Source organism: Phyllostomus hastatus, unplaced genomic scaffold (assembly GCF_019186645.2).
Source record: "Phyllostomus hastatus isolate PE091 unplaced genomic scaffold, TTU_PhHast_1.1 phas_scaffold_443, whole genome shotgun sequence".
NCBI classification, from domain to species: Eukaryota; Metazoa; Chordata; class Mammalia; order Chiroptera; family Phyllostomidae; genus Phyllostomus; species Phyllostomus hastatus.
In genome coordinates, this window is record NW_025334031.1 from 454,588 (window position 1) to 476,637 (window position 22,050).

The 22,050-nt window shown below is 68.6% G+C and overlaps 3 protein-coding genes across 7 annotated transcripts; 2 read left to right on the plus strand and 1 right to left on the minus strand.

Annotated features, from left to right (window-relative positions):
- The first annotated feature begins 483 nt into the window (after positions 1-483).
- On the plus strand, positions 484-4,099 carry TMEM80 (transmembrane protein 80). 4 transcript variants are annotated; one of them, XM_045821096.1, is made up of 5 exons: positions 484-518; positions 1,040-1,059; positions 1,771-1,864; positions 1,957-2,049; positions 3,126-4,099. In XM_045821096.1, the coding sequence occupies exons 1-5, from the start codon at positions 500-502 to the stop codon at positions 3,338-3,340; spliced, it is 441 nt and encodes a 146-aa protein (XP_045677052.1). In that variant the 5' UTR covers positions 484-499; the 3' UTR covers positions 3,341-4,099. The 4 variants fall into 4 exon arrangements, 3 of the variants coding, with proteins under 3 accessions (XP_045677052.1, XP_045677054.1, XP_045677055.1); XM_045821098.1 differs by having other exon boundaries at positions 485-518; positions 1,040-1,370; positions 1,792-1,864; XM_045821099.1 differs by having other exon boundaries at positions 485-518; positions 1,040-1,363; positions 1,792-1,864.
- A 1,598-nt stretch (positions 4,100-5,697) lies between these two features.
- Positions 5,698-20,742, plus strand: EPS8L2 (EPS8 like 2). Of its 2 annotated transcripts, none has more exons than XM_045821090.1 (21): positions 5,698-5,820; positions 8,294-8,408; positions 8,508-8,563; positions 9,295-9,359; positions 14,241-14,402; positions 14,816-14,965; positions 15,057-15,136; positions 15,218-15,342; positions 15,440-15,513; positions 15,638-15,764; positions 15,917-16,005; positions 16,159-16,233; positions 16,358-16,506; positions 16,582-16,714; positions 16,831-16,943; positions 18,096-18,207; positions 18,827-18,946; positions 19,158-19,230; positions 19,321-19,501; positions 19,601-19,733; positions 19,819-20,742. In XM_045821090.1, the coding sequence occupies exons 2-21, from the start codon at positions 8,365-8,367 to the stop codon at positions 19,900-19,902; spliced, it is 2,145 nt and encodes a 714-aa protein (XP_045677046.1). In that variant the 5' UTR covers positions 5,698-5,820; positions 8,294-8,364; the 3' UTR covers positions 19,903-20,742. The 2 variants fall into 2 exon arrangements, with proteins under 2 accessions (XP_045677046.1, XP_045677047.1); XM_045821091.1 differs by having other exon boundaries at positions 16,834-16,943.
- Positions 5,835-8,170, minus strand: LOC123807310 (cuticle collagen 2-like). Its single transcript, XM_045821022.1, has 3 exons — positions 8,100-8,170; positions 7,054-7,306; positions 5,835-6,281 (listed from the first exon to the last, which is right to left on the minus strand). Exons 1-3 carry the CDS (start codon positions 8,168-8,170, stop codon positions 5,838-5,840), a joined length of 768 nt encoding a protein of 255 aa, XP_045676978.1. The 3' UTR covers positions 5,835-5,837.
- Positions 20,743-22,050: the final 1,308 nt, after the last annotated feature.

Consider the following 22,050-nt stretch of genomic DNA (forward strand, 5'->3'; position numbering starts at 1 on the left):
GGCCGCACGAGCGTTTCCGAGCGGCTCGGCGCTGGCCTTCCTTGGCGCCTAGGAGGCCGTGGCCGCCGTCGTCCCCGGCCCACAAGGTGGCCGACCGTGGGCCCGAAGCTCGCCGAACACCGACACGGCGCGGCCTAGGCTGGGGAGCCTCGCGCTGCAGGCTCCGCCCGCCCCGCCGCGAGCGAGAGCCGAGCTCTTCCGAGCGGAGCCGAGCTCTTCCGAGCGGAGCCGAACGCGCCCGAGCCCGGGTCCTCCCAGCCTCGGCGCCCCTCCCCCTCCCTTCCGAAAGCGCCCGAGCGCAGCCGGATTGGCTAATCGGGTCTCCGCCGCGGCTCGGAGTCAGCTCTGAATACGCGGCGCCGTCGGGCCCCTTCGGGGTCGAAGGCGAAAATGGCCGAAGAGACGCGAGCGGCGCGGGGCCGAGAGGCTGCCGGGATCGCGGCGGACTGGGGGGCGGGGCCGGACTGGGGGGCGGGGCCGGACTGGGGGCGGGGCGAAGATGGCGGCAGGCCGGCGAGGTGAGCGGCGCGGCTGTCCCTCGGCCGGGAGCCTTCGGGTCTGGGATCTGGGGGTCGCGTGCCCGAGCGCAGGTCATCCGGGGAGGGGTGGGTTCTCGCTGGAGCTGGACGGGCCGCCGGCCTGGCAGTTCGCCGTGGCTGCTCAGTGGGGAGCCCTGCTCGTCGGTCTTCCCGCGCCGCTCGGGGGCCCGGAGGCCGTCCCTCTTCGTGCCGGTGGCGTGGACAGACCGCGCTTGGCGGCCCTACCCCGTGCTGTGGGCCACGGGGTGCCAGTGCAGGCGTGAGAACCGGGCACGTGTGCGGGCCGCAGGGACGGAGCCTGTTCTCAGGGCGGCTCTGCTTGGCGACCCTGCAGGGCCCGGGGAGAAGGGCCGCTTAGCGTCCGTCCGGGCAGCAGTGGGCTTCCCTTCTTCCTCGCGACCCAAGGAGGCCGAGGCCGGGGTCGGTCGCGTCCACGGTCCCGAGACCGGTGGAGCGTCTCGGGGGGCTGCCGGCCTCACCACCCGCCGCTTCTCTTGCAGGGAGTGCCCCCTCCACGGCCGTATCCTCCTGCTGCTGCTGCTGCTCCCGGTTCGCGGAGGCCCCAGACTCGGCCTCCCGCTCTCGGCGGCCCGGAACCCCGACCCCCTTTTCTGCCAGCTCTGGGTGCAGGCCTACTTGCCAACGGGGGCGGTGGAGTCGGTGTCGCTTCCTAGCGGAGCGCGCTGGCCCCGACCCCTCCTGCTTGCCCAGCGCCCGGGCTCTCGGTGGGGTCGCCAGGGCCCAGGAGGGGGAGCCGCTCTCCTGCAGTGTGCATAGGCCCCCATGCGGCGTGAACAAGGGCAGAATGTGCAGAGCTCAGGAAAGTGGGTGGTGGGTATTTAACTGCTCCGCAAAAGGAGAGAAGTGTATTTTACTTGAAAAAAAAAAAAAAAACAAACAACGGAATCCCCTTTCCCCCTTTATTTTGTCACCAGGGCCACAGTCAGGGTGCTAAGGCTGTCCTGCCTGCAGTGGCTGAGGGTTTCATGCCTAGTACCCTGCCTCTGGGCCAGGGTGTCCCTGTGAAGAGAGGTCCTGGCCCCCACCCCCCTCTGACACCAGGGGGCATATCCATGGGTGCCCAACAGGCCGGACTCCGGGGCCCCCTGTGGGCGCCTAAGCAGCACCCACATGTTGGCTGAGGTCCAGGTGGAGCGGCTCCTCTTGTTGAGCCTGGGGTGGGCACGTGGGGCAGTGCGGCTGCTGGGCTGAGTCCTTAACAGCACCCCAGCTCTCCTCGGTGCCCCTGCAGATGCTGCTCTGCCTGGGTGGGACGTGCTCCGCCCTGCATTTCCTGGCCACGCTCCTGATGATCGCGTACAAAAGTGAGTTGGGCGCGTGGGTGGGCGGAGCTGTCACTGTTGCTGCTGCTGCTGCTGCTGTAACCAGAGCCCCACCGTGTTGCCCGCGTCTGCAGGCCAGGTGTTCAGTTACCCTCAGGATCACCTGGCCCTCGACCTGGCCCTGCTCTTGCTGATGGGGACCCTGGAAGCACCCCGGATATACCTTGGTGAGTTGGCCGACGGTGAACACTGTACCTGCTGGGGTCCTCTGAGTGGGCCCCATTGTGCACGTGGCTCTGGGAGACAGTGGGTTTAAGTGCTCCGCGAGTTGCCTGCAGGCCTCGCCTTCCGGCCTCATTAAGCATTAAGTAGTTTGTTGAGAAGCTTCGTTCAGGAGGCCGTAGCACGCAGCATGCTGGGAGAGAGGTTTCCTGTCAGAAGCACGTAGCCACTGGGCAACAGCACTGTCCTCGCAGCCAAAGCACTCACCTCCCGGGCTGCCCTCCCCTCAGCCTGGGGGTGGGTCTGCCCCGTGCCCACCAGGCCCGCAGGCCAGGAGGTGTGGGAGGCTCTGCTCAGAAGCACAGCGTGCCCTTTGCCCTCTGCCCACCCCCATCTCCCCTCAGGGGGACAGGGCTTCCAGCCCCGTCTGTCCAGGGTCCTGGCCCGTCCTGGCCAGCCGCACACACGCAGCCAGCCACGAGACCACTGACATCTCAGCCCTCCTGCTGAGCGCCCTCGGCCTCAGTGTCCCCGTCACAGACTGAGGCTGTGCCAGGGCGGGCGGTGAGCAGCAGCCGCACTGCCCAGCGTCTGATGCCCCTCTGCCCCTGCCAGGCGGCCCAGGCACAGGCGGTCAGCTCTCGGCGTCCCGGGTGGGCGTGTTCCACAACTGACCCATCTGTGGCACACGTGTTGAATTTCCAGACTGGCGCCGAGAGGAAAATATTTTTGGGAATTTTGAACAGAGTCCCCTCGGCCCCCTTGGAATCCGGGGAGGAGTCAGAGCGCACTTGGGTGGGTTTCGGGAGCCAGACCTCCATCCCCACCCCCACAGCTGACCCAGAGACCTGGGCGAGGTCAGAGCTGCCCTGGTCTGCCCCTCCTTCCTGGAGCTACACCCTCGTGGGTTTGCCTTCAGACACTGAGTGGGGGCAGGGGGCAGTCTCTCACTGGACATCCTGAGGCCGTAGGCCTGCGTGCTGGCCCGGGGCCTGCAGCCTCGCCCTCCTGGACACGTGCCGCCGCTGGGTCCCAAGCGGCGCCCACAGCCAGCTCTCACTGTGTCTGTTCTCTTCTCCAGGCACCAAGGGCAACCTGACGGAGGCCGAGGGGCCACTGGCCGCCAGCCTGGCACTCACAGGGGCCAGCGCCCTGCTGTCGGTCTACTTCCTGCTCTGGCAGACCCTGGTGCTGTGGGCAGACTCGGTCCTCAGTGCCACACTCCTGGCCATCCACTGCCTGGAGGCCGTCCTGGAGGTGGTGGCCATCGCCGCCCTTCCTGGGTTAGACAGGTGACGTGCAGCCCCCGGGATGCCTCAGATGGGAGCCCTCACGGGGATCCCCGATGTCCCCGCCCCATGGCACAGAGGACAGGGCCCTTCCTCGACGATCAGCCTTGTGGATGCGGCTGGGTGGTTTGTGAGTCTCGTCAGGGCCAGGACCGGGACAGAACAAAGTGTGGGGCCAGGGCCAGGGGGTGGCCCCGAGCCAGCAGGGGGCCAGTGGGCTTCGCCCTGTCACCTCCCAGGAGGAGCCGCTTCCCGTGGCGTCCCCAGCTGGCTCCCTCGAAGGTGTGTCCCGATGCCGGCCAGCCGGCCAGGACCCCCTGTGGCACAGCATCCCGTGGGGTCTCTGCATCCCTGAGTGTTTACATGTCCCCACGGCAGGAAACGGCTGTGTGGGTGGGGCAGGGGTTGGGGGTCTTCGGCCGCTCGGACAGACGGCTCCAAACGAAAACTCGCAGCGGGGCTGGTCGGCTCCAGGGCGGCGCTCCTCGCAGCAGCCCCAGCCCCAGCCCCGCCCCCGGGGGCCCACCGGTGGACGCCTGTGAGGCTGTGGGGTGGCTCTCCTTGCCCTGGGGCTGGTGACCGCCGCTCGTCAGAACCTCGGTCTGTCTGTACTCGGCGCGGCGAGAATCCGGGTCTCCCGAGAGCTGGTCCTTCCTCGTAACTCCCCTCCGTCTGCTCCCAGTCCGCGTGTCCTGTTCGGAGTGACGTGTTCAAACGGACTCCTGGGTTCTCTGGGCCGTAGTTCTACAATAAAGAAGTGTCTGTACCTCGCTGAGTTTTTCTTCATTAAGGCCGCCTGCCTCCTGCAGGTCTTGTGTCCCCTCGGCACGGGGGCCAGCGTGCGGGGCAGGCCGCACCGCCCAGCCGGCCACCCAGAGCGGTTTCCCCAGAGGCGGAGGGGCCGGGCTCTCCCTCCTCCGGGCTCTCCTGGGCCTTGAGGGGGGCTGGCCTCAGCGAGGGGCAGGGGCAACACCGAGTCTTGCGCTTGGCTGGGGTGAGCGGGGCCTCTGACCCGGGTCCCGAGTGTCTGCAGCCCTGGCAGAGGGGCGCCTGCTTCCCCGCCTCCCCTGGTGCTGCCGGGGCGACGTGGAGCCGCGCATCCTGCCACGGGGGCCTGGCCCGTGGGCCGGGAGACCCCAGACCCAAGGATCTGGGCCGTGCCCTCGATACACCCCTCCCTTTGGCCCCAGGGTCTCAGGAGGACGTCCCCGTGACTCCAGGCGGCCTACACCCCGCTGGCACTCCAGGCCCCCCGAGGCCTCCTTGCCGGCCAGGGCTCCTCCCCTGAGGACACTGCTCAGCAGGCGCTCCCTGCCCAGCACACGCGCCCACACGGGCTCGGCCCCAGGAAGGGTGAAGGCAGGCGCGGGCCTTCCCTCCCGTTGCTCGGCAGCAGGGAGACAACCAGGAAGCCAGGACTCGGCCCGGCCCGGCCCCAGGACGAAGGCCACTTCCTGCCCCCTTCCATGGGCCCCCCTGTGAGGCCTTGGAGACCCCTCCTTGGGGTCCTGGCGCCAGGGAGGTGCAGGGGGCGTGCCTCCCAGGGGCTCCCGGGAAGGGCTCCGTGCCAGCCAATGCCTCACCCTTCTGGGACTCCCTTTCCTGTGCCTCCACCCTAAGGAGAAATAGCCGGGGCCTTGGGGTCCTACATGTAGCCTGTGGGGCCCATCTCTACCTGGGCCTGCCCTCCGACCCTTCTCCCCTGGGGGAGCGGGGGCCCCTGAGAGTCCGTTCAAAAGGAGGGCGGCCCTGCGCGGAGCACTCCACGGGTTCCCCCTGACCCCAGGCATCCCCCCCCTTCCTTCAGACACCCCCAGCCCTCAGGGGTGCCCAGGCTGGGCTCGGGGTCACGGAGGAGTGGCTTCAGGGGCTCTTGGGTGGTGAAGACGGGAGCCCCCGCCCTGAGAAACTCCCAGACTGCAGCCGGGCCCAGCGACCCCCCCCCCCGCCCGAGCCTAGAGGGGTGGCTGGAGGAGGGACTCTGCCCCGGAGCCTGGGGCCGAAGTGGGCCCCTTCTGGGCACGCGGGGCTGGAGTCCGACCTCCCCTGGCACCCCGAGCCACCCCCGATGGCGATGGGGCCCGGGGCCCGGCTCAGCGGCTCCAGGAAGGCCTCAGAACCTCAGGGCGCGCGTCCCGGCGCAGAAGGGGCTCCGGGGCCTGTCCGTACGTCCCTGGGTGCCAGGCTCCAGGGCTGGGGTCCGAGCCCTGGCCACAGGAGGGTGGCGGGAACGCCCCGCTGGGGGGAGCCCCGTGTGGGGAGCCCCGTGCAGGCGGGTCTGGAGCCGCAGGCGGCGCTCGGACGTCGCCGCCCCGCCCCCGCGCCGCGTCGCCCAGGTTCTAACCTGCCGCTCAGGTTCCTCCTGGCGGCTCCGCCCCCGTCCAGCCAGGCCCAGCCCCGCTGCGCGTCCTCCTGCCCGTGGACCTGGCCGCCGACAGACAAGCGGACAGACGTGCGGCCGTGGGGACCCGGGGCCAAGAGTAGCAGGTGAGCGCCCCGCGGGGTCACGGCCTGGATGGGGCGGCTTTGGCGAGGGAGACGCGGGAGGCGCGCGCACCGACGGCGGGCGGCCCGGGCCTCAGCCTCCCCAGGAGGCGGCGCAACGCGGGGCTCAGCCCGGGTCTGCCGGCCGGGTCTGCCGGCCGGGCCGCGGCAGGAGGCATTGGTTGGGGGTCGAGGGGCTGCGCCGGGCTTGTGGCCAGGAGCCCGTCCCGCTGCGGCCCTGCCGGCCCCGGCCGTCCCGGGCGGCGCTGGGGCGCGGGGACATTTTTAAGCCAGGGCACTGAGTCAGCCGGCCGGCCCCATGCCAGCCCTAGGGCTCGGTGCGGGGAGCCCGGTCCTCCGTCGAAGGGGCGGTGGGCGGGGTTCTTCCGGTTCTGGAACACCCCACCACCCGGTCCCGGACTGGCCTCCACCGGGCGAACACTGTTGAGATTGGCCGGGGCTCCCTGTGGGTCAGACGGCAGGAGACACTTCCTGGGTGTGTGTGGGGGGATCCAGGGCCAGGGGACGTCCGGCTAGGGTCAGACTCCCGGTCAGGGTCAGGGTGTGGGAGTTTCAGGGAGGAGGCGGCTGGGGGCGGGGCAGAGCAGGGCGGGGGCCAGGCAGGGGCCTGGGCACCCCGTCCCTGGCTCTCAGTCAGGCCCCCTCCCTGGGCCAGGCTGGCGGGGGCAGCCCCTGCGCCTGGGGCTGTGCCCGGTGGCAGCGCAGGGGGCTAGGCAGTCCCTGCCCCCACCCCAGGCCTAGAGGCAGGGGCAGGGCCCAGCTGGTGGCACCTCCCCTGCCTGACCTGTGTACACAACACTCTCACACTCTCACACACACTCACACACACACTCTCACACACACACACTCACACACACTCACACACTCTCACACACACTCACACACACACTCTCACACTCACACTCTCACACACACTCACACACTCACATTCACACACACTCTCACACACTCTCACACACTCACATTCACACACACTCTCACACTCACACACACTCACACACACACACACACACACACACACACTACCCGAGCCCTGCCTGGGCCTCTCCTGGTCCCTGCCTAGTGCCGTGCCCGGATGGCTCAGAGCCCCTGCCGGCCCTGCCGCTCCAGCCTGCCGCTCCTGCCACCCCCCCCCCGGGCGCCCTGGGCACCTGCGGCCCCCAGCCCTCCTTCCCAGGCGTGGCCCTCCCCACCCAGGGCAGGCCCCTTCCTCACCCGCGGCTCCCGGACCTGGGCACCCCTGAGCCTCAGAGGGTCTCCCCCTCTCAGAGCCCCGCCTGGCTCTCCCGGGCCTTCGGCTGACTCCTCCCCGAGGTCACTGGGCTGCAGGCTGGAGTTTGAACCCAGGGCCTGTCCTTCCGCCCTCTCTGCCCTGCTGGGGCCCCCGCCCCCCCCCCACTCTGTGACCGTGTGCCGCTCGCTCCCGGAAAGTGACTGCCGTAAACAGAAGTGCGGCCTGGGCTGGCCCCTGGGGCCGCACGGCACCCCCGCCCCTGCCCCCCAAGGAAGCCCCACTCCCGCCACGGGACCCCACGTGCGCCCCCCCGAGGCAGATGCAGTGCCCGCGCCCACCGCCCTGCTGCCCCGGGAGCTGAAGGCCACGGGGGCCCAGGCTGGGCTCCCGAGGGGAGGGGCCCGTCCTGGCCTGGGCCCGCCTGTGTGCCCGCAGGCCTGCGCCTCACCCAGGTGCGAGCCCCTGCACACACGTGCCCAGCGCCCTTGGCTCAGCCCGCCAGGAATCCCATTAAGCAAATATTCGGGCTCACCCACTGAGGTCACGAGCGTTCCAGGCATTCTTGGGCGACAGGCAGAGGAATCCGGCCAGGCCCCTCCCCCGCCCCTCCCCACAGAGGCAGGTGGGAGGCAGTGGCCCCAGGCCCCCAGGGAGGCCTTCCTGCAGGAAGGACCTCGTCAGACCAGAACACCCTGGGCCGCTCCCTGCCCTGGACACCAGCACCCTGGTGTGTGGCCACACCTCTGGCAGACCCCAGACACAGAGACCGCTCTCCGGTGACCTTTGACGGGAGGACGATGTGGGCCCAGAGATCCCCACGGGGCACAGACCCCCGGGAACCAGGCTCTGCCCGTGCCCCAGGGAGCCCCCTCTTGACTTTCCCCAGGGTCCCCTGGTCTGGCCCCGTCCTGTCTCAGGGCTCTCACAGTGCCATTCCCTCTGCTGAAAGGTGCTCCCACCTCCCCCCCCCTTCAAGGCCCCCGGGACCCTTTGCAGAGTCCCCCCCAGACAGCCTCTAGGGGCCCACCCTCGGGTGTCCGTGTGCAGGACCAAGGGTCTGGGGTGTGGCAGGGCTGTGGTGACGGCCTGCCGGGACATGGGGCGGAGACAGGTGGTCCCGGGACTCTGGACAGGCGGTCAGGGCTCCAGCCCCAGGGCCTGGGGAGCAGTAGGGCGGGGACCAGCCCCGGGAGGTGTCAGCGCTGCTGTCCGTCCACTCAGGTGTGAGCCAGGCACGAGGCCCTGGACTCAGGCCACACTGAGGTCCGCCCTCCGCCGCCACTGAGGACGCCATGAGCCAGTCAGGGTCTCTGAGCTGCTGCCCGGGCCCTGCCAAGTGAGTCCCCACCCGCCCGGCTCGCCCCTCGCTCTCAACCACCGGCCGCGGCCCGGGAGGTGCAGCTGGGCCCCGCCCTTACCGGTGCCTTCCCCGCAGCGGCAGCCTGGGCCGGTCTGACACCATGGCCAAGATGAGTGCCAAGGACCTGTTTGGTGAGTGCGGTCGTAGGAGGGAGGGTTTGCCACCCCCTGCCCCCGTTCCGTAGTGCTCTGCTGGGCCCCACCAAGGGGTGATGCGGGGTGGCCCCGGGCACCCAGAGGCGGCTCAGGGACCCTGGCCCTCCAGGCCCCAGCAGCCCTCCCCCGTGGCGGTAAGGGGAGAGGCCTTTACTAATAATTCAGGGCCATCAATACTGATTTGGCCGAGCTCCACACTGCAACCGGATCGGACGGCACTGAGTGCCAAGTGTCTGCTCCGGGGGTGGGGAGGCCCCCCCGGCCAGCCCCTCCCCCCAGGTGCACCCCAGCCCTGCCCCAGAGGCACCAGCTCATTCATGCCCGTGGACAGGGCGCCTAGTCTGGAGGGCCAGGAGCCCCACAGAGGGCAGGGAGGTGTTAGCTGGCGGGGAGGGTGGGGAAGGCCCTGGCCCTCCCCCTCCCCCGGGGAAGGTGGGGCGGCCCCCTGCACCCCCACAGCCACAGACCCTGCTCACAGGTGCCACCACCTGTCTGAGTGGTCGTCCTCAGGACGGGGGTGGGGGAGGGTCCGCCTCCTGCCGGGACCTTGAGCCCCTCCTGGTGGCCACAGGGGCCCGCAGAGCAGTACCCCTCGTGTCCACACCGCCGCCCCCCCTGTGGCCCAGCCCGGGGGTCCCAGTCACGTGGACCAGGGGCCCTGGGGCCTGCCGCCTGGGGTGGATGGTGACTGGCATGTCCCCGTTCAGAACAGAGGAAGAAGTACTCCAACTCCAACGTCATCATGCACGAGACCTCCCAGTACCACGTCCAGGTGAGGCTGCGCCCCGGGGCACCCCGTCCTGCCCAGCGCCCCCCCTCAGTACCCCAGGGCCCCCCGGGTGGGGGACACCGAGGCCCCGGGAGAGGTGGGCCGTCCAGGTTCTGACCCCACAGCCGGCGACCAGAGCCAGGGCTGCCCTGCGCCCCACCTGGGCTCAGCCACAGTGGGGGCTCCCTCCAGCTCTGGGGGCTCACGACTGTGGTCTGGGGGTACAGGGTCGGTGCCAGGCAGACAAGGTGCTGGTGGCCGGCACAGCCCAGGGGTGTCCGGTGTCCGCGCCCTGGGTCCTGTCTGGCCGCCCTTGGGGGGCAGGCCCAGCGGGAGGGAGGGGCGAGCCCGAGGGGAAGATGGAGCCGGGCCGCCCTGCGCTAGGCAGCTGCAGGGAAGGCCAGGGGCGCGGGGGGAGCCTGGTCGGCTGCTCGGGGGACGGACCAGCCGCCAGTGCAGGGGTTTCCTCCGAGGTCAGTTGGAACTCGCTCTCACACCGTGGGAACCCGGCTCTTTAAGTGGCCTTCCTGCTGCGGGCAGCCAGCCACGTCCCCCGTTCCTGGTCCCTGTCCAGCCTGCAGGACAGCGGGGCTGGGGATGGCCGAGGGGAGAGAGAGGCGGGGTCCCCTGGCCCGGGAGGTTGGGGGACCTGGACCAGGAAGGCAAGTGCTTCCCTCCCCGCCCGCAGAGGTCAGGCAAGTCACTGCTTCCTGAGCCTCGGTTTCCTCATCCATACAATGGGTCCACAGAGACGCCGGGACTTCCTTGGGCTCTTGCACTGGGCTGTGTCGGGTGACACGCCCTCCCCGGCCGCCTGGGCAGGCTGGTGACTACTGCTGGCTCAGTGTCCAAGGTCAGGGCATGGACAGTGGGTGGGTCAGGTCTGTCCCTGTCCTCGGCGGCTGTGCCACATCTCTGGGGGAGGGGGACTTTGCCCTCCTTGGTGAGGAGCCGCCTGTGCCACCAGGCCTCCGGGCCCTGCTCCTGGACTTTGGTCCGGACTGGCCTGTGGAAGGACCCCCCAGGGGGCGCTCCTCTGCCCTCCCTGCAGCCAGCGAGGCCGGGGCACCGGCAGGGTTGGCCAGCTCCTCCCAGATGAGGAAACTGAGGCACAGAGAGAGGGTGAGAGGTGGAGGCCGGGGCCGGGTCAGACCCACCCTGGCAATGAGGGTTTGGGTTTTTTTTTCCTAAATTAGCGTCAGAAAAATTGATGTGGAGGACGGAAGGTGTGCAGTTTGGTGACAGACCATGTGGTCACCACCAGCAACGGAGCCGTGCCGGTCTCCGTCCCCCCAGACGGTCTCCTGCCGACCCTGCGGGGCCCCCGGCCCCACCTCGGGCAGCATGCTGCTCTGCCCCCAGTCACCCCGCTTTGTCCAAGTGTCCCCCACAAACAGAATCACGCGGCTTGTAGCTGCCCTTGTCCTGCTCTGTGAACTCACTTGAAGGAAACAAGAAGGGGGGGGCAAGGCTCCTCCCGGCGCTGGGCTGCAGGGGCGCTTTGGCGGCACCCCCCCCCCCCCTGCTGTGCCCGGGCTCGGGTCCTGGCAGCTGGCAGCGTCCCGCCCGCACCCCGGGCGTGCGGACCAGCCGGACCGGTTGCCAGTGTGGCCTGCGGATTCGCGAGCGTGGCTGTCTTGGGCTGAACGGAAATGTTTAGTTTTGGCAACACCCGGCGTATCCGTTGTGTTTCAGTCGTCGTGGTCTGGTTGTCGGCACTGCCTGGCCCGTGGCGCCCGAGGTGCCTTCCTGCTGTGGAGGTGTTCTCCCCCCGCTGTGGCGCCGGGTGCTTTTGCCGGACACGGGTGGGCTGGGTCCAGGCGAGCGGACTCCTGGACTCTCCGGGGGACGTTGTTTTACCCATCGCGGCTCTAGCGGTCTTGGGGCCGGCCGGTGCGAGTTCCCCAAGGGTGTTCCTGCCTGTCCTCGGTTCTGCGGACGTGCGTGTGTGTACACTGCGGAGTCAAAGTGGCTAGTTCTGCCCCCAGAAAAGCCTGCCAGGGTCCCAACTGGCACTCGGCCAGCCCTGTGGGCCGACCTGGGCGGCGGCAACCCCTTCGCTGCGGGGGGTGTCTTCCCAGGGGACCCCCCCTCCCGGCACTGACCAGGGCACCTCCAGTGCCTCTCAGGTCCTGGCTGGCCCTTTCCACTGCGGAGCTCTTGCGTGTCTTTGGTTGAAACACCCCTTAGGTACTTGGCTTTTGTGTGCTGTTATAAACGGTATTCTATTTTTCTTTTCCCAATTTCACTTTCTGATGGTCTGGCGGCAGCCTGTAGAGGAACAATGGAATTTCTGCACCGGGACCACGCGCCCCGAGTCCAGGCTGAGTGCCTTGACTTCTCCCCAGGGTTCCGCTGGCGGAGTCGCCGGATGCTCTGTGTGTCCATCTTCCGTGCTCCGTGTCCTCTTTCAGCCGCTTTACCGTTCTTCCTGGGTGGCCCTGGCCAGGGCCCCAGGGGCACACTGACCAGACCGCCGGCCTCGAGTCCCGGCTTGGGGGCAGCTGCTGCTGCCACCGCCGCCCCTCGTGGACAGAGGAGGTCCCTCTCTGCGCTGCGCGTGCTGAGGCCTCGCAGCGCGGACGGTGGTTGAGCTTCAGCGAGCGCTTTTTCTGAACAACAGTGACCGTGTTTTGCTTTTCGTTTTTGTTTTACCGTTGAACCAGGCTTGTGTTTCTGGGGTAAACCTCACTTATCCGTGGTGTGTTACAGTTCTATAGTTTTTATGTGTGGAGGTGCTAATTCGCTAACATTTTGTTTACGGGATTTTTTGCATTAACGTTTATTAGAGATACTGGTCTATAATTTCCTGTTTTTACTGACTTGAGAACGACAGTGAGACACACAAACTATGCGGTGACCAACAGTTACCAGCGAGGCGAGGCCCCCCATCAGTAGTGAGCTGCGAGCAGTCACCTTTGTGGGGAGTCAACAGTTACACTCGTATTTTCGAATGCACGGAGGTTGGCGCCCCTCACCCCCACGTTGTTCAGGGGTCACCTGTGCTTCCTAATTTTCCTTGTGTCTGCACGACCCATGGGTTACTCAGACGCGTGGTGCTTAACTTGCAATAACTTGGAGTGTTCCGGCCATGTTTTTGTTAGTGGTTTCTACTTGGATTCCGCTACACTCAGAGACCCTGTACGGTTCCACTCACTCGAAAGTTGCTGACTTGAGCCCTGGCTGGGGTGGGGGGGCATCGTTTGGATTGAGCGCTGGTTTGCAAACCAAAGGGTCGCTGGTTCGATTCCCGGTCCCGGCACATGCCCACTTTGCAGGCCAGATCCCCAGTAGGGGGCGCACGAGAGGCAACCACACATTGATGTTTCTCTCCCTCTCTTTCTCCCTCCCTTCCCCTGTCTCTAAAAAGTAAATATATAAAGTCCTCAAAAACAAAAGAAAGAGAAATTCCCTGGCGTGTTTCGGGCCCAGCCGCACGGTATTTTTCGGTTCGGCGATGCGGTGTCTGGCTGCCGGCGCGGGTGTGTCTGCCCACTTCCCTGTGTCCCCTGCCGGCGGACGCGGAGCCGAGTCCAGCCTGCGCTGCCACTCGTGGGTCTGCAGGGGGCAGCCTTGGCCCCGCACCGCACTTACCAGCCCCCCACAGCGGCCTCTCCCCCCCCAGAGGGCTCCCACGTCCCCACATCTCAGCCCACGGGGCTCGTTAGCACTGGTCCGCCGTCGAGGTAGAAAACTCAGCGGCGACTTGTTCCTGAAGTAACGGCCTCCGAGTTTCCACCTGCAAGCCTGTCGTTGGGTGAGATCGCGTGCCGTTCCCTGCGGTGACGCCACGTGACTGCGTTTCCCTGCAGGCTCTCTGGGCACGTCTTCTGCCCACTGAGTTCTGTTATTGAGATGATAACCTTCTACGTAGTCGTTCATGCATTTGTGCCGATACCCTTAATTATTGCGCGTGCCCCGGGGGAGCCTGGAGCACAGCGGGAGCCACCGTTGGGGTGCGTGTCGGCCTCTTCACGCGTTAAGACGACTACCCGTCGCCGTGTCCGTTCACCTGTGCTGTCCCCACGTTCTCACTCTGCACATGGCGTCTTGTCCCGGGAGGAACAGTCACATTTTCACTGACGTCAGATGTGTTGGCCTCTTCCTCGGAGCGCTGGGACCGGCTTCCTCGCTCCCGAGTCCCCCTCCACAGAGCCCTTTCTGGGACCCGCAGAGACCACCGGCCCTTCCCTGTGGTGCTTTCACGGAGCCTGCCTCACAGCTGGGGGCCAACGGCCGAGCGTGTGTTCGCGCGGCATTGCTTCCTGAGTGCAGGCCCGACCCGGGCGGGCGGAGCCAGGCTGGGGGACACAGGGGCAGTGGTGGGGGGTGCGCCGGGCTGGCCGAGGGGCCCCAGGGCTGCCGCCAGAAAGCTCCCTCGTTCCCTACACGCTCACCGAGGGCCTGCCGTGTGGGGGCGCGGGCCCTGGGGCCCTGGGGACAGGGCAGTGAGCCCAGCAGCCCGAATGCCTGCCCTCGCGCAGGCAGCACAGAGGGCGTCACACACAGATGGGGTCGACTCGTGATAAAAAAAAACATAAGGCAGGTCCGGAACGTGGTGCGGTGACAGGGCCGTGCTGCAGCTGGGAGGGCCCTGTCTCCGAGCGGGGGAGGAAGGGGGAGGGGGAGGGGCAGCGAGTGCAGAGTTCCCTGCGGTGAGCCCGCCAGGAGGCGGGGGGTGTGGGGACCACTTGTGTGGGGCAGCCAGGTTCTGTCAGGGCTGGGCCGCGGCCTACAGACCTGCCCAGGGAGGGAGGGAGAGACACCCTGAGGGGGTGCCGTGCCTCTTCAGGCCCCAGGGCCGGTGTTCCTCCCCCGGCCCCTGGCTCCGGGCACAGGGAACACTCCGCCCGGGGTGACCGCCCGCCCGCCCGCCGCCCCCAGCACCTGGCCACATTCATCATGGACAAGAGCGAGGCCATCATGTCGGTGGACGACGCCATCCGGAAGCTGGTGCAGCTGAGCTCCAAGGAGAAGATCTGGACGCAGGAGATGCTGCTGCAGGTCAACGACAAGTCCCTGCGGCTGCTGGACATGGAGTCCCAGGTAGCGCCGCAGCAGGGGGGCAAAGAAGGCCCCGGGGCCTCTCTGCGGGGCGGGGGCAGGGCAAGGGCGAAGGGCAGGCCGGCAGGGCGGGGGGCCCAGGGCCCAGAGTCCAGGGAGCCGCGCACCCCGGGCGCACCCGCCTCTGCGGAGCCTGCACCCCGGCGCACAGAGCCGGGCGTGGCTGGGCCAGGGGGTCTGTGTGTGGGAGCTGTGGCCTCTGCCCCGTGGGGTCCGTGTCTGCGTCCACACCTGGGCCACGTCCCTTCTCTGTGCCCGCAAGTTACGCTTGTACCTGGGTCCGTGGCAGAGTCCGCGTGCTGGGCCCACAAGTCACCCCCGGCCCACCGCCGGTGTGCTCTGCTGGTCCAGCCAGGTCTGAGTGCCCCTGCGCGCCCCCATCCCCGCCCCCGCAGGAGGAGCTTGAGAACTTCCCGCTGTCCACCGTGCGGCACAGCCAGACGGTGCTGAACCAGCTGCGCTACCCCTCCGTGCTGCTGCTCGTGTGCCAGGACTCGGAGCAGAGCAAGCCCGACATCCACTTCTTCCACTGCGACGAGGTGGAGGTGAGCGGGCCGCGCTGAGCGGTGAGCCGCCGAGCGGGGCGGTGGGCCGCGCGGGGGCGGGGCCGAGCCAGCCTGACGCCCCTCCCCGCAGGCGGAGCTGGTGCACGAGGACATCGAGAGCGCGTTGGCCGACTGCCGCCTGGGGAAGAAGATGCGGCCGCAGACCCTGAAGTGGGTGTGGGGCTGCGGGGGAGCGGGCAGGGGCCACCCCCAGGAGGGCGCGGCCGCTGAGCAGCCTCGCCCCCACTGCAGGGGCCACCAGGAGAAGCTCCGGCAGCGGCAGTCCGTGCTGCCTCCCCGCCAGGGCCCCGCCCCCGTGCCCGTGCACCACTACGCCCAGGACGCTTCTCCGCCCAAGAACCGCGTGAGCCAGCCAGGTGGGCCGCGGGCGCTGGGCTGGAGGCTGATGCCGTCCCTGGGAGGGGGCTCAGTCAGCAGCAGCTCTGCCTCTCCCCCCCCCCATCCCCTATCCAGGCTTCTATCGTCAGGAGTCGCAGGACGAGGAGCCGCCGCGGGCCGTATTGGCTCAGAAAATAGAGAAGGAGACGGTGGGTCTCAGCCCGATAGTGCCCCCCGCAGGCTGCACCCGCCCCTCCCCCGGGCCAGGGGCCAAGGGGCATCACGTGGGTGTTCTGGGCGCCCAGCTGACCCCCGCTCCTGCTCTGACCCCAGCAAATCCTCAACTGTGCCCTGGATGACATCGAATGGTTCGTGGCGCGGCTGCAGAAGGCGGCCGAGGCTTTCAAGCAGCTGAACCAGCGCAAGAAGGGAAAGAAGAAGGGGAAGAAGGGGCCGGCAGGTGCTGAGGGCGGGGAGAGGGCGGCGGGGGGAGGGGGGCAGGGACTGGGACGCGGAACAGAACGGGGGCAGGCTGCAGCGGGCTGCAGGCGCGACCCACCGGCACAGTGATAGGGCCAGCCAGGCCCCCCCCGCCCCGCCCCCCTGTTGCAGAGGGTGTCCTCACGCTGCGGGCCCGGCCCCCCTCCGAGGCCGAGTTTGTAGACTGTTTCCAGAAGACCAAGCTGGCCATCAACCTGCTGGTGAGTCCAGCAGCCCCGCTCCGGCCCTGCCCTCTGTGCGGGCACTGAGGGTGGGGCCCCGGGTCCGCGCCCCCGCTCGCCCCCCAGCATGCCCCACCCCCCCCCCACCCGTGTGTCCGCCTGTTGCTCACTAGCGCCCTCTCTGGCCCCCAGGCCAAGCTGCAGAAGCACATTCAGAACCCCAGCGCCGCGGAGCTGGTGCACTTCCTCTTCGGGCCTCTGGATCTGGTGCCTGGGGTCGCGGGGCGGGCGGGGGTGGGGGGAGCACGTGCCTGCCGAGGGGTGCAGCCGGCCTGGGGTGCTGCGGGCTGGGGCAGGGCTGGGGCCCCCTCTGAACTGCCTCGTGCCTCAGATCGTCAGCACCTGTGGGGGCCCGGACATCGCTCGCTCCGTCTTCAGCCCCTTGCTCTCCCGAGAGGCCGTGACCTTCCTGCGGGGCCACCTCGTTCCCAAGGAGATGGGGCTGTGGGACTCGCTGGGGGAGACTTGGACGCGCCCTCGGTACGGCTTCGGGCAGGGAGGGCGGGGGGTTGTGGGTGGCGCCGGCTCTGGCTCACCCTGGATCTCCCGCCGCAGCGCCGAGTGGCCGCGGGAGCCGCAGGTGACCCTGTACGTTCCCAAGTTCCACAGCGGCTGGGAGCCGCCCCTGGACGTGCTGCAGGAGGCCCCGTGGGAGGTGGAGGGGCCGGCCGCCGCCCCTGGTGACGAGGTCAGACGCCCACCCTTGCCTCCTCAGCCCCTCCCCCCACCACCCTCACCACTGCCACCGTCCCCTCGCCCCTGCCCCTGCCCCCCCTCAAGCCCAGGTGGCCCCCTCCCCCACAGCAGACTCCAGCCAGCCGGTCGTCCTTCCGAAACTCCTCGAAGCACAGCCTCGCACCTGAGCCCACAGCCCCTGGAGACGTCCTCCCGCCGGTCGGCTCTGCACATGCGCACAGGTGAGCTCCCCTCCAGGTGAGCGAGTGTCACGCCGGCCACCCGGTGTGGCGAGTGCCTTGCTCCCGTGGGTCCACGTAGAACTTTCCAGACCAGACCCAGGTTCCCGTTCTCACTTGATGATGTTCGGTTCGAAGAAAGGTGGCGGCGGCCACCCGTAACCTCACCGCCCTCGTGTAGCTCTCGGCCCCCACGTTCACGTCTCAGAGCTGTGGCTGGAAACTGACCGGGCCACCGAGCTCGAGGGGCTCACCAGTCCCTGTCCCCGTGCTGGAGTGGACTTAGGCCCAACCTCAGAGCCGGAAGGGGACACAGCAAGTCTGGGCTGCAACAGGCTGCCTCCATGCCCGCCCTGCAGCCCCGGGACCTGTTCTCACTCCTGGCCGGGGGTCGGCCTGGGGAGCACCCGGCCGCCCTGCCACCCCCCAGGACTCAGCTGCAGGAGGGGAGGGTCCCAGGGCCAGGCTTTCACAAGGGCCCCTGTGAGGGGCATTTTCCTCCTCTGATGTGGCTGGCCCCTTCTGGCCAGTCCGGACCGGGGGCTGTAGCGGACACCCCAGCCTCAGACCCCTTGCCTGCTCAGGGTCCCGAGGCCAGCCACTGGGTGAGGGAGGCACCGTGATGGTCAGGGGCCAGGACCTGCCAGAGGGCTGGGCTGGGTGGCAGCCACCGGCTGCCCTGGGCTGAGGTCAGGGCGCCCACAGGCAGCCCCCCACCAGGGCTCTCGGGCACCATCTGTGCCACGTGAAGGGGCCACGGCTCTGCAAATGTCCGGCCTCCCCTCCATGGCCAGCTGCTCTCCAGGGATGGATGTGACCCTGTCATTTCTTGGGTCCGCACCTGGCTCTTGGGGGCTGGGCCTGGAGACCCCCAAGGGGGCCTGGGCGGGCGCCGGCCTTGCTGTGCCCAGGGCACCCGGGTCCCGCCAGCCTCCCCCGCCGCTGCCTGCTGCCTGCTGCCTGCCCCCGCCCCCCTTGTGGGGCCCCGGCCGCTCTGCGGCTGCCACAGTTTCCATTCCCCACGATAAGCTGACGCTCTCTCCACTGCGACCTTGGAGAGCGGAGCAGGAGGCAGCTGAGCGCCTGGGAAGCGGCTCCCCCCAGTGGGGCCCCAGGTCCAGGAGACCCCGGCTCAGCCCCGCCTGTGCCGCGCAGGGGCTACGAACCGGAACCCACGCCAGCCATGGCCAAGTACGTCAAGGTCCTCTACGACTTCACGGCCCGAAATGCCAACGAGCTGTCCGTGCTCAAGGACGAGGTCCTGGAGGTGAGTGCCCCGCCCCTGCAGGGGGGGCCGGCTGTGGGGGGGGGCAGGGGCAGATTCGTAACCTGGGACCTGGCCTGTGGGCCTCCGCTCTCCCCAGGGCCGACCCCTGGGGCTCCCATCCGGTCCCACGGCCCCAGCCCCCGCCCCCAGCAGACACTGGAGGAGGGGCCCCCTCCTGTGGAGGCATTAGAGGGGGCAAGGACCGGGGGACCCTCCAACCCCCCCAGGGGCTTGTCACTCGTGCCCACGTCTGGATTCAGTGCCAACCCCAAATCTAGGTCGCCCCCTGGGGGAGGAGAGGGGAGCCAGTGAAGGGGTCCATCTCTGTCTGTAGCCAGGCTGGGGCTCCTGGCTCAGGGTGCTGGGGAGGCGTGGGCCCCTGTGGGTCTGCAGAAAGGTTACACTGGGCCAGGGGCGCCTGGAGGGGGCCGTGATGGTTCCCATAGGGCCCTGGGGCTCAGGGGAGAGATGCTAAAGCTGTCTCTGGATCATCTGTGGGGGAGGAGGGTGCGTGCTAGTGGTCCCAGCGTCCCACACTGGTGCCTGTGGTCAGAGGGGCGGGGACTCGGGGGCGGGGACCTGTTGACCAGGAGTGACAGCGGGTGTGCGGCGCCCCCAGGTGCTGGAAGACAGCCACCAGTGGTGGAAGCTTCGCAGCCGCAGCGGCCAGGCAGGCTACGTGCCCCACAACATCCTGGACGAGGTCCGGCCGGAGGACGTGGGCGCCCCCCTGGAGCAGGTGATGGGGGCACGCGGCCTCGCTGCGGGTCTCTGCCCTCTGGTGGCTGCAGGGGGTGACGGGAAAAGGTGCCGGACGGGGTGGGGTGGGGCCCTGGCTCAGGTCCTGGGAGGGAAAGCGGGGAGGGGTTCCTCACCCTCTCCTGACTCCAACCCCGCGGCGGGGATGGGTGTCGCTGATGGTCCCGCCCCCTGCTCTCCCCCACCTGCAGCCTGGTCTGAAATACTGGGGTCCTGCCAGCCCAACGCACAAGCTGCCTCCGAGCTTCGCAGGAAACAAAGAGGGTGAGGGGGAGGGCGGGGCGGGGGAGGGCGGGGCTGGGGGTGGGGCGCCCGGGGCCGGAGGGCGGGGCCTGAGCCGCTGGCCCCCTGCAGAGCTGATCCACCACATGGACGAGGTCAACGACGAGCTCCTCAAGAAGATCAGCCACTTCAAGGCGCAGCCGCAGCGGCACTTCCGCGTGGAGCGCAGCCACCCGGTGCGCCTGCCGCTCACCTACGAGTCGGGGCCTATGGAGGTCCGCGCCTGGCTGGAAGCCAAGGCCTTCAGCCCGCGGTGAGCGGGCAGCGCGGAGGGCGGGCAGCGCGGAGGGCGGGCAGGTGGCCGCCACGCCCACGCCGCAGCCCGCCGCGCTCACGCCCGCCTGCCCCACAGGATCGTGGACAGCCTGGGCATCCTGACCGGCGCCCAGCTCTTCTCGCTCAACAAAGACGAGCTGAAGAAGGTGTGCGGGGAGGAGGGCAGCCGCGTGTACAGCCAGCTCACCGTGCAGAAGGCCGTCCTGGAGGTGAGCCGCGGCAGGCCTCCCGCGCCTCCCTTCCCCCACCTGCTCCGCGTGCCCTAGGCTGACACCGCCCCGCTCCCGTTCCTAGAAGCAGCAAGGCGGATCGGAGCTGGAGGAACTCATGAACAAGTTCCATTCCAAGAACCAGAGGAGGGTAGAGGATGACAGCTAACCTGGTCCCGCTGGCTGCGCTGCCGCACCGCACCGCCCCGCGACCCGGCAGGGGCAGAGCCCCAGGCGGCCGCCCCCATGCATGGAGTGTTATTTTCCCACGTGTATGGATTTCTCGCCCTGGACACAGAGGGAGTGTGGTGGCGGCCTCGGGCCCTGCCCCTGCCTGGGGGCCAGCTCACCTGCCTCATGGCCCACGGCCTGTCCTCAGGCTCAGCAACATCCCTGCCCACACTCACCTGCCTGCTCCAAGGCCCACCTCAGCCAAACTTGCCACCTGGCCGTGCCAGCCCCTCCCCCCTGCCCACTGCCACTAGACCCGGCCTGGCCCCCTCCCAGTGCTCCCCGAGGCCATAGAACCCCTTTCCTCTGGCCTCCCCCACCCACGCGAGGGTCCCTGGCGCTTCTGAGTCTGCCCCTGTCCTGCCTCCGAGATGCTCAGTCCACACGCCTCTGAATCCCCTCATCCTCGCCGCCCCAGGTGCACTGTGGGCTGGAAGGGCAGCTGCCCCCGGCTCGAGGCTGACCGGGCTGGTGACCCCCTGCCCCAGACGGTGCCCACAGCTCCCACCCCGTGCACTGCTCCCTGGGGGTGCCCTGGGGGCGCCTGCTGGGCTCCCTTCGCCTTTTCACGGAGGAGGCATGGACTGGACTCACCTGAACACTAACCTCGGACACCCCACCCTCACCCCACCCCTGAGGCGGAGCCCCAGGAAAGGAACTGTCTGTGACCGGGTCTCAGGCCAGCCTCGCCCTGCGAGGGCCCTGGACTCCAGGTCACAACCCAGAGCTGAGAGGGAGCCAAGCTCAAAGGCCGTGACATTAAACCAATTGTCTCCTCTCGGCTGCTGTGTGTCTCCTGGAGCTGGGGTGGGGGTCGGCGGTGGGTCCTGCAGCTGACCTGAAGTCACGCCCTTCGCGAGGGCAGTCGGGCAGGGCGGGCTGCGGCCGGGCCGGCAGTGAGGCCCCAAGTAAGACCCTGACCCCAGAGCCCAGGTGGGGCGGTGGGGAGACCCTCCCCTCCCCTCCCCTCCACACCTGTCAGAGAGGGCGTGGCGGGGGGGGACCGTCCCGGGAGGTGAGGGGTTAGGAGGGGCCCTGCCCGGAAGGAGAGCCGGAAGACTGTCACCGAGGGGAGTGGGAGTGGGGGAGGGGCGGCAGAGGAGCAAAGGAGGGTTTGATTCGGAGAGCTAAGCTGAGGATGGGGTGGGGGCGGGGGGCGGAAGAGGGGGCTGGGTGGCTGGGTGGCTGGGTGGCTGGGTGGCTGGACAGCGCCAACAGTCAGCTGGGCTGCCCTGGGTGCCAGAGCAGAGTGGTCCCTGAGGTTCCTGAGGGCTGAATGCTGCACCTGCAGGCCCCAGACCACCTGGCTGGTGCCCACCTTTGGAGGCCGCTGGCGCCCTCTGCTGGCAACTCTGCGTGCTGCCTTCCCTGGCGGCCAGGGGGCGCACTAGCACTTGTCTGGTTCCCCAGCGCCTTGACCTGCGTGGGCCCCCAAGAGTGGATGGGCCAACCCTGGTTCAGGGTATCCCAAGGGCCCAGTCTTGGGGCCTCTGTCTGCTGGGCAGGGGTGTCCAAGCGAGCTCGGGTGCAGAGGGCAGGTTGGGCTTGGCGGGGCTGAGTTGGGAGGGCTGCCCCTAGGCTGGCGGACCCCTGAGACAGGACCAGCCCCTGGGTCTGGAAAATCCAACGTAGGCGGGACAGGCCACCCTGGGCCAAGTCTGTGCAGCAGGGCTTGGTCAACGGGACTGGGGGCTGTCTGGTGCCCTCTGGGCCACCGCTGGAACCTGACCAGCTCAGCCCCTCTCTCCGGGGAAGAGAGGACCCAGCCCCACCTCCAGGCCGGAGAAGCAGGTCTGCCCTTGGAGCTGGGCAGGACCCTGCAGACAGGGAGAGGGAGCCCCAGAGGAGAAGGGAGCAATGTCCTTCCTTCTGGACACCCACAGACCCACCAGTGTGGCATCACCAGAAGGTTGCAGGTACCCCGACAAGACCACCCCACCATCCCCACCAGGCTGAGCCCCTCCCTCAGGGTGGGGATGGGCCCCCCGCTGGATGGGGCCGGGTGTCCTTGTCCTCGTGGGCCCGAGGGGGGACCCGGGGGATAGGGCTCATCCTGCTAACCTCACTGTATTGGTTTTAAAAAGAA

Bases quoted from the DNA above. Each gene is read 5' to 3' on its own strand.
- TMEM80 (XM_045821096.1), top strand. The intron at 1,865-1,956 runs GTGAGTTGGGCG...CCGCGTCTGCAG, and splicing joins CCTGATGATCGCGTACAAAA to GCCAGGTGTTCAGTTACCCT. The intron at 2,050-3,125 runs GTGAGTTGGCCG...TCTCTTCTCCAG, and splicing joins AGCACCCCGGATATACCTTG to GCACCAAGGGCAACCTGACG.
- EPS8L2 (XM_045821090.1), top strand. From the start codon at position 8,365: ATGAGCCAGTCAGGGTCTCTGAGCTGCTGCCCGGGCCCTGCCAA. The intron at 8,564-9,294 runs GTGAGTGCGGTC...GTCCCCGTTCAG, and splicing joins GAGTGCCAAGGACCTGTTTG to AACAGAGGAAGAAGTACTCC. The intron at 19,502-19,600 runs GTGAGCGGGCAG...CCTGCCCCACAG, and splicing joins GCCAAGGCCTTCAGCCCGCG to GATCGTGGACAGCCTGGGCA.
- LOC123807310 (XM_045821022.1), bottom strand. From the start codon at position 8,170: ATGTCCCGGCAGGCCGTCACCACAGCCCTGCCACACCCCAGACCCTTG. The intron at 7,307-8,099 runs GTGGGCCCCTAG...GTGCGGCCCCAG, and splicing joins CTGCACACGGACACCCGAGG to GGGCCAGCCCAGGCCGCACT. The intron at 6,282-7,053 runs GTGAGGAAGGGG...TCTGACCCACAG, and splicing joins CCCAGGTCCGGGAGCCGCGG to GGAGCCCCGGCCAATCTCAA.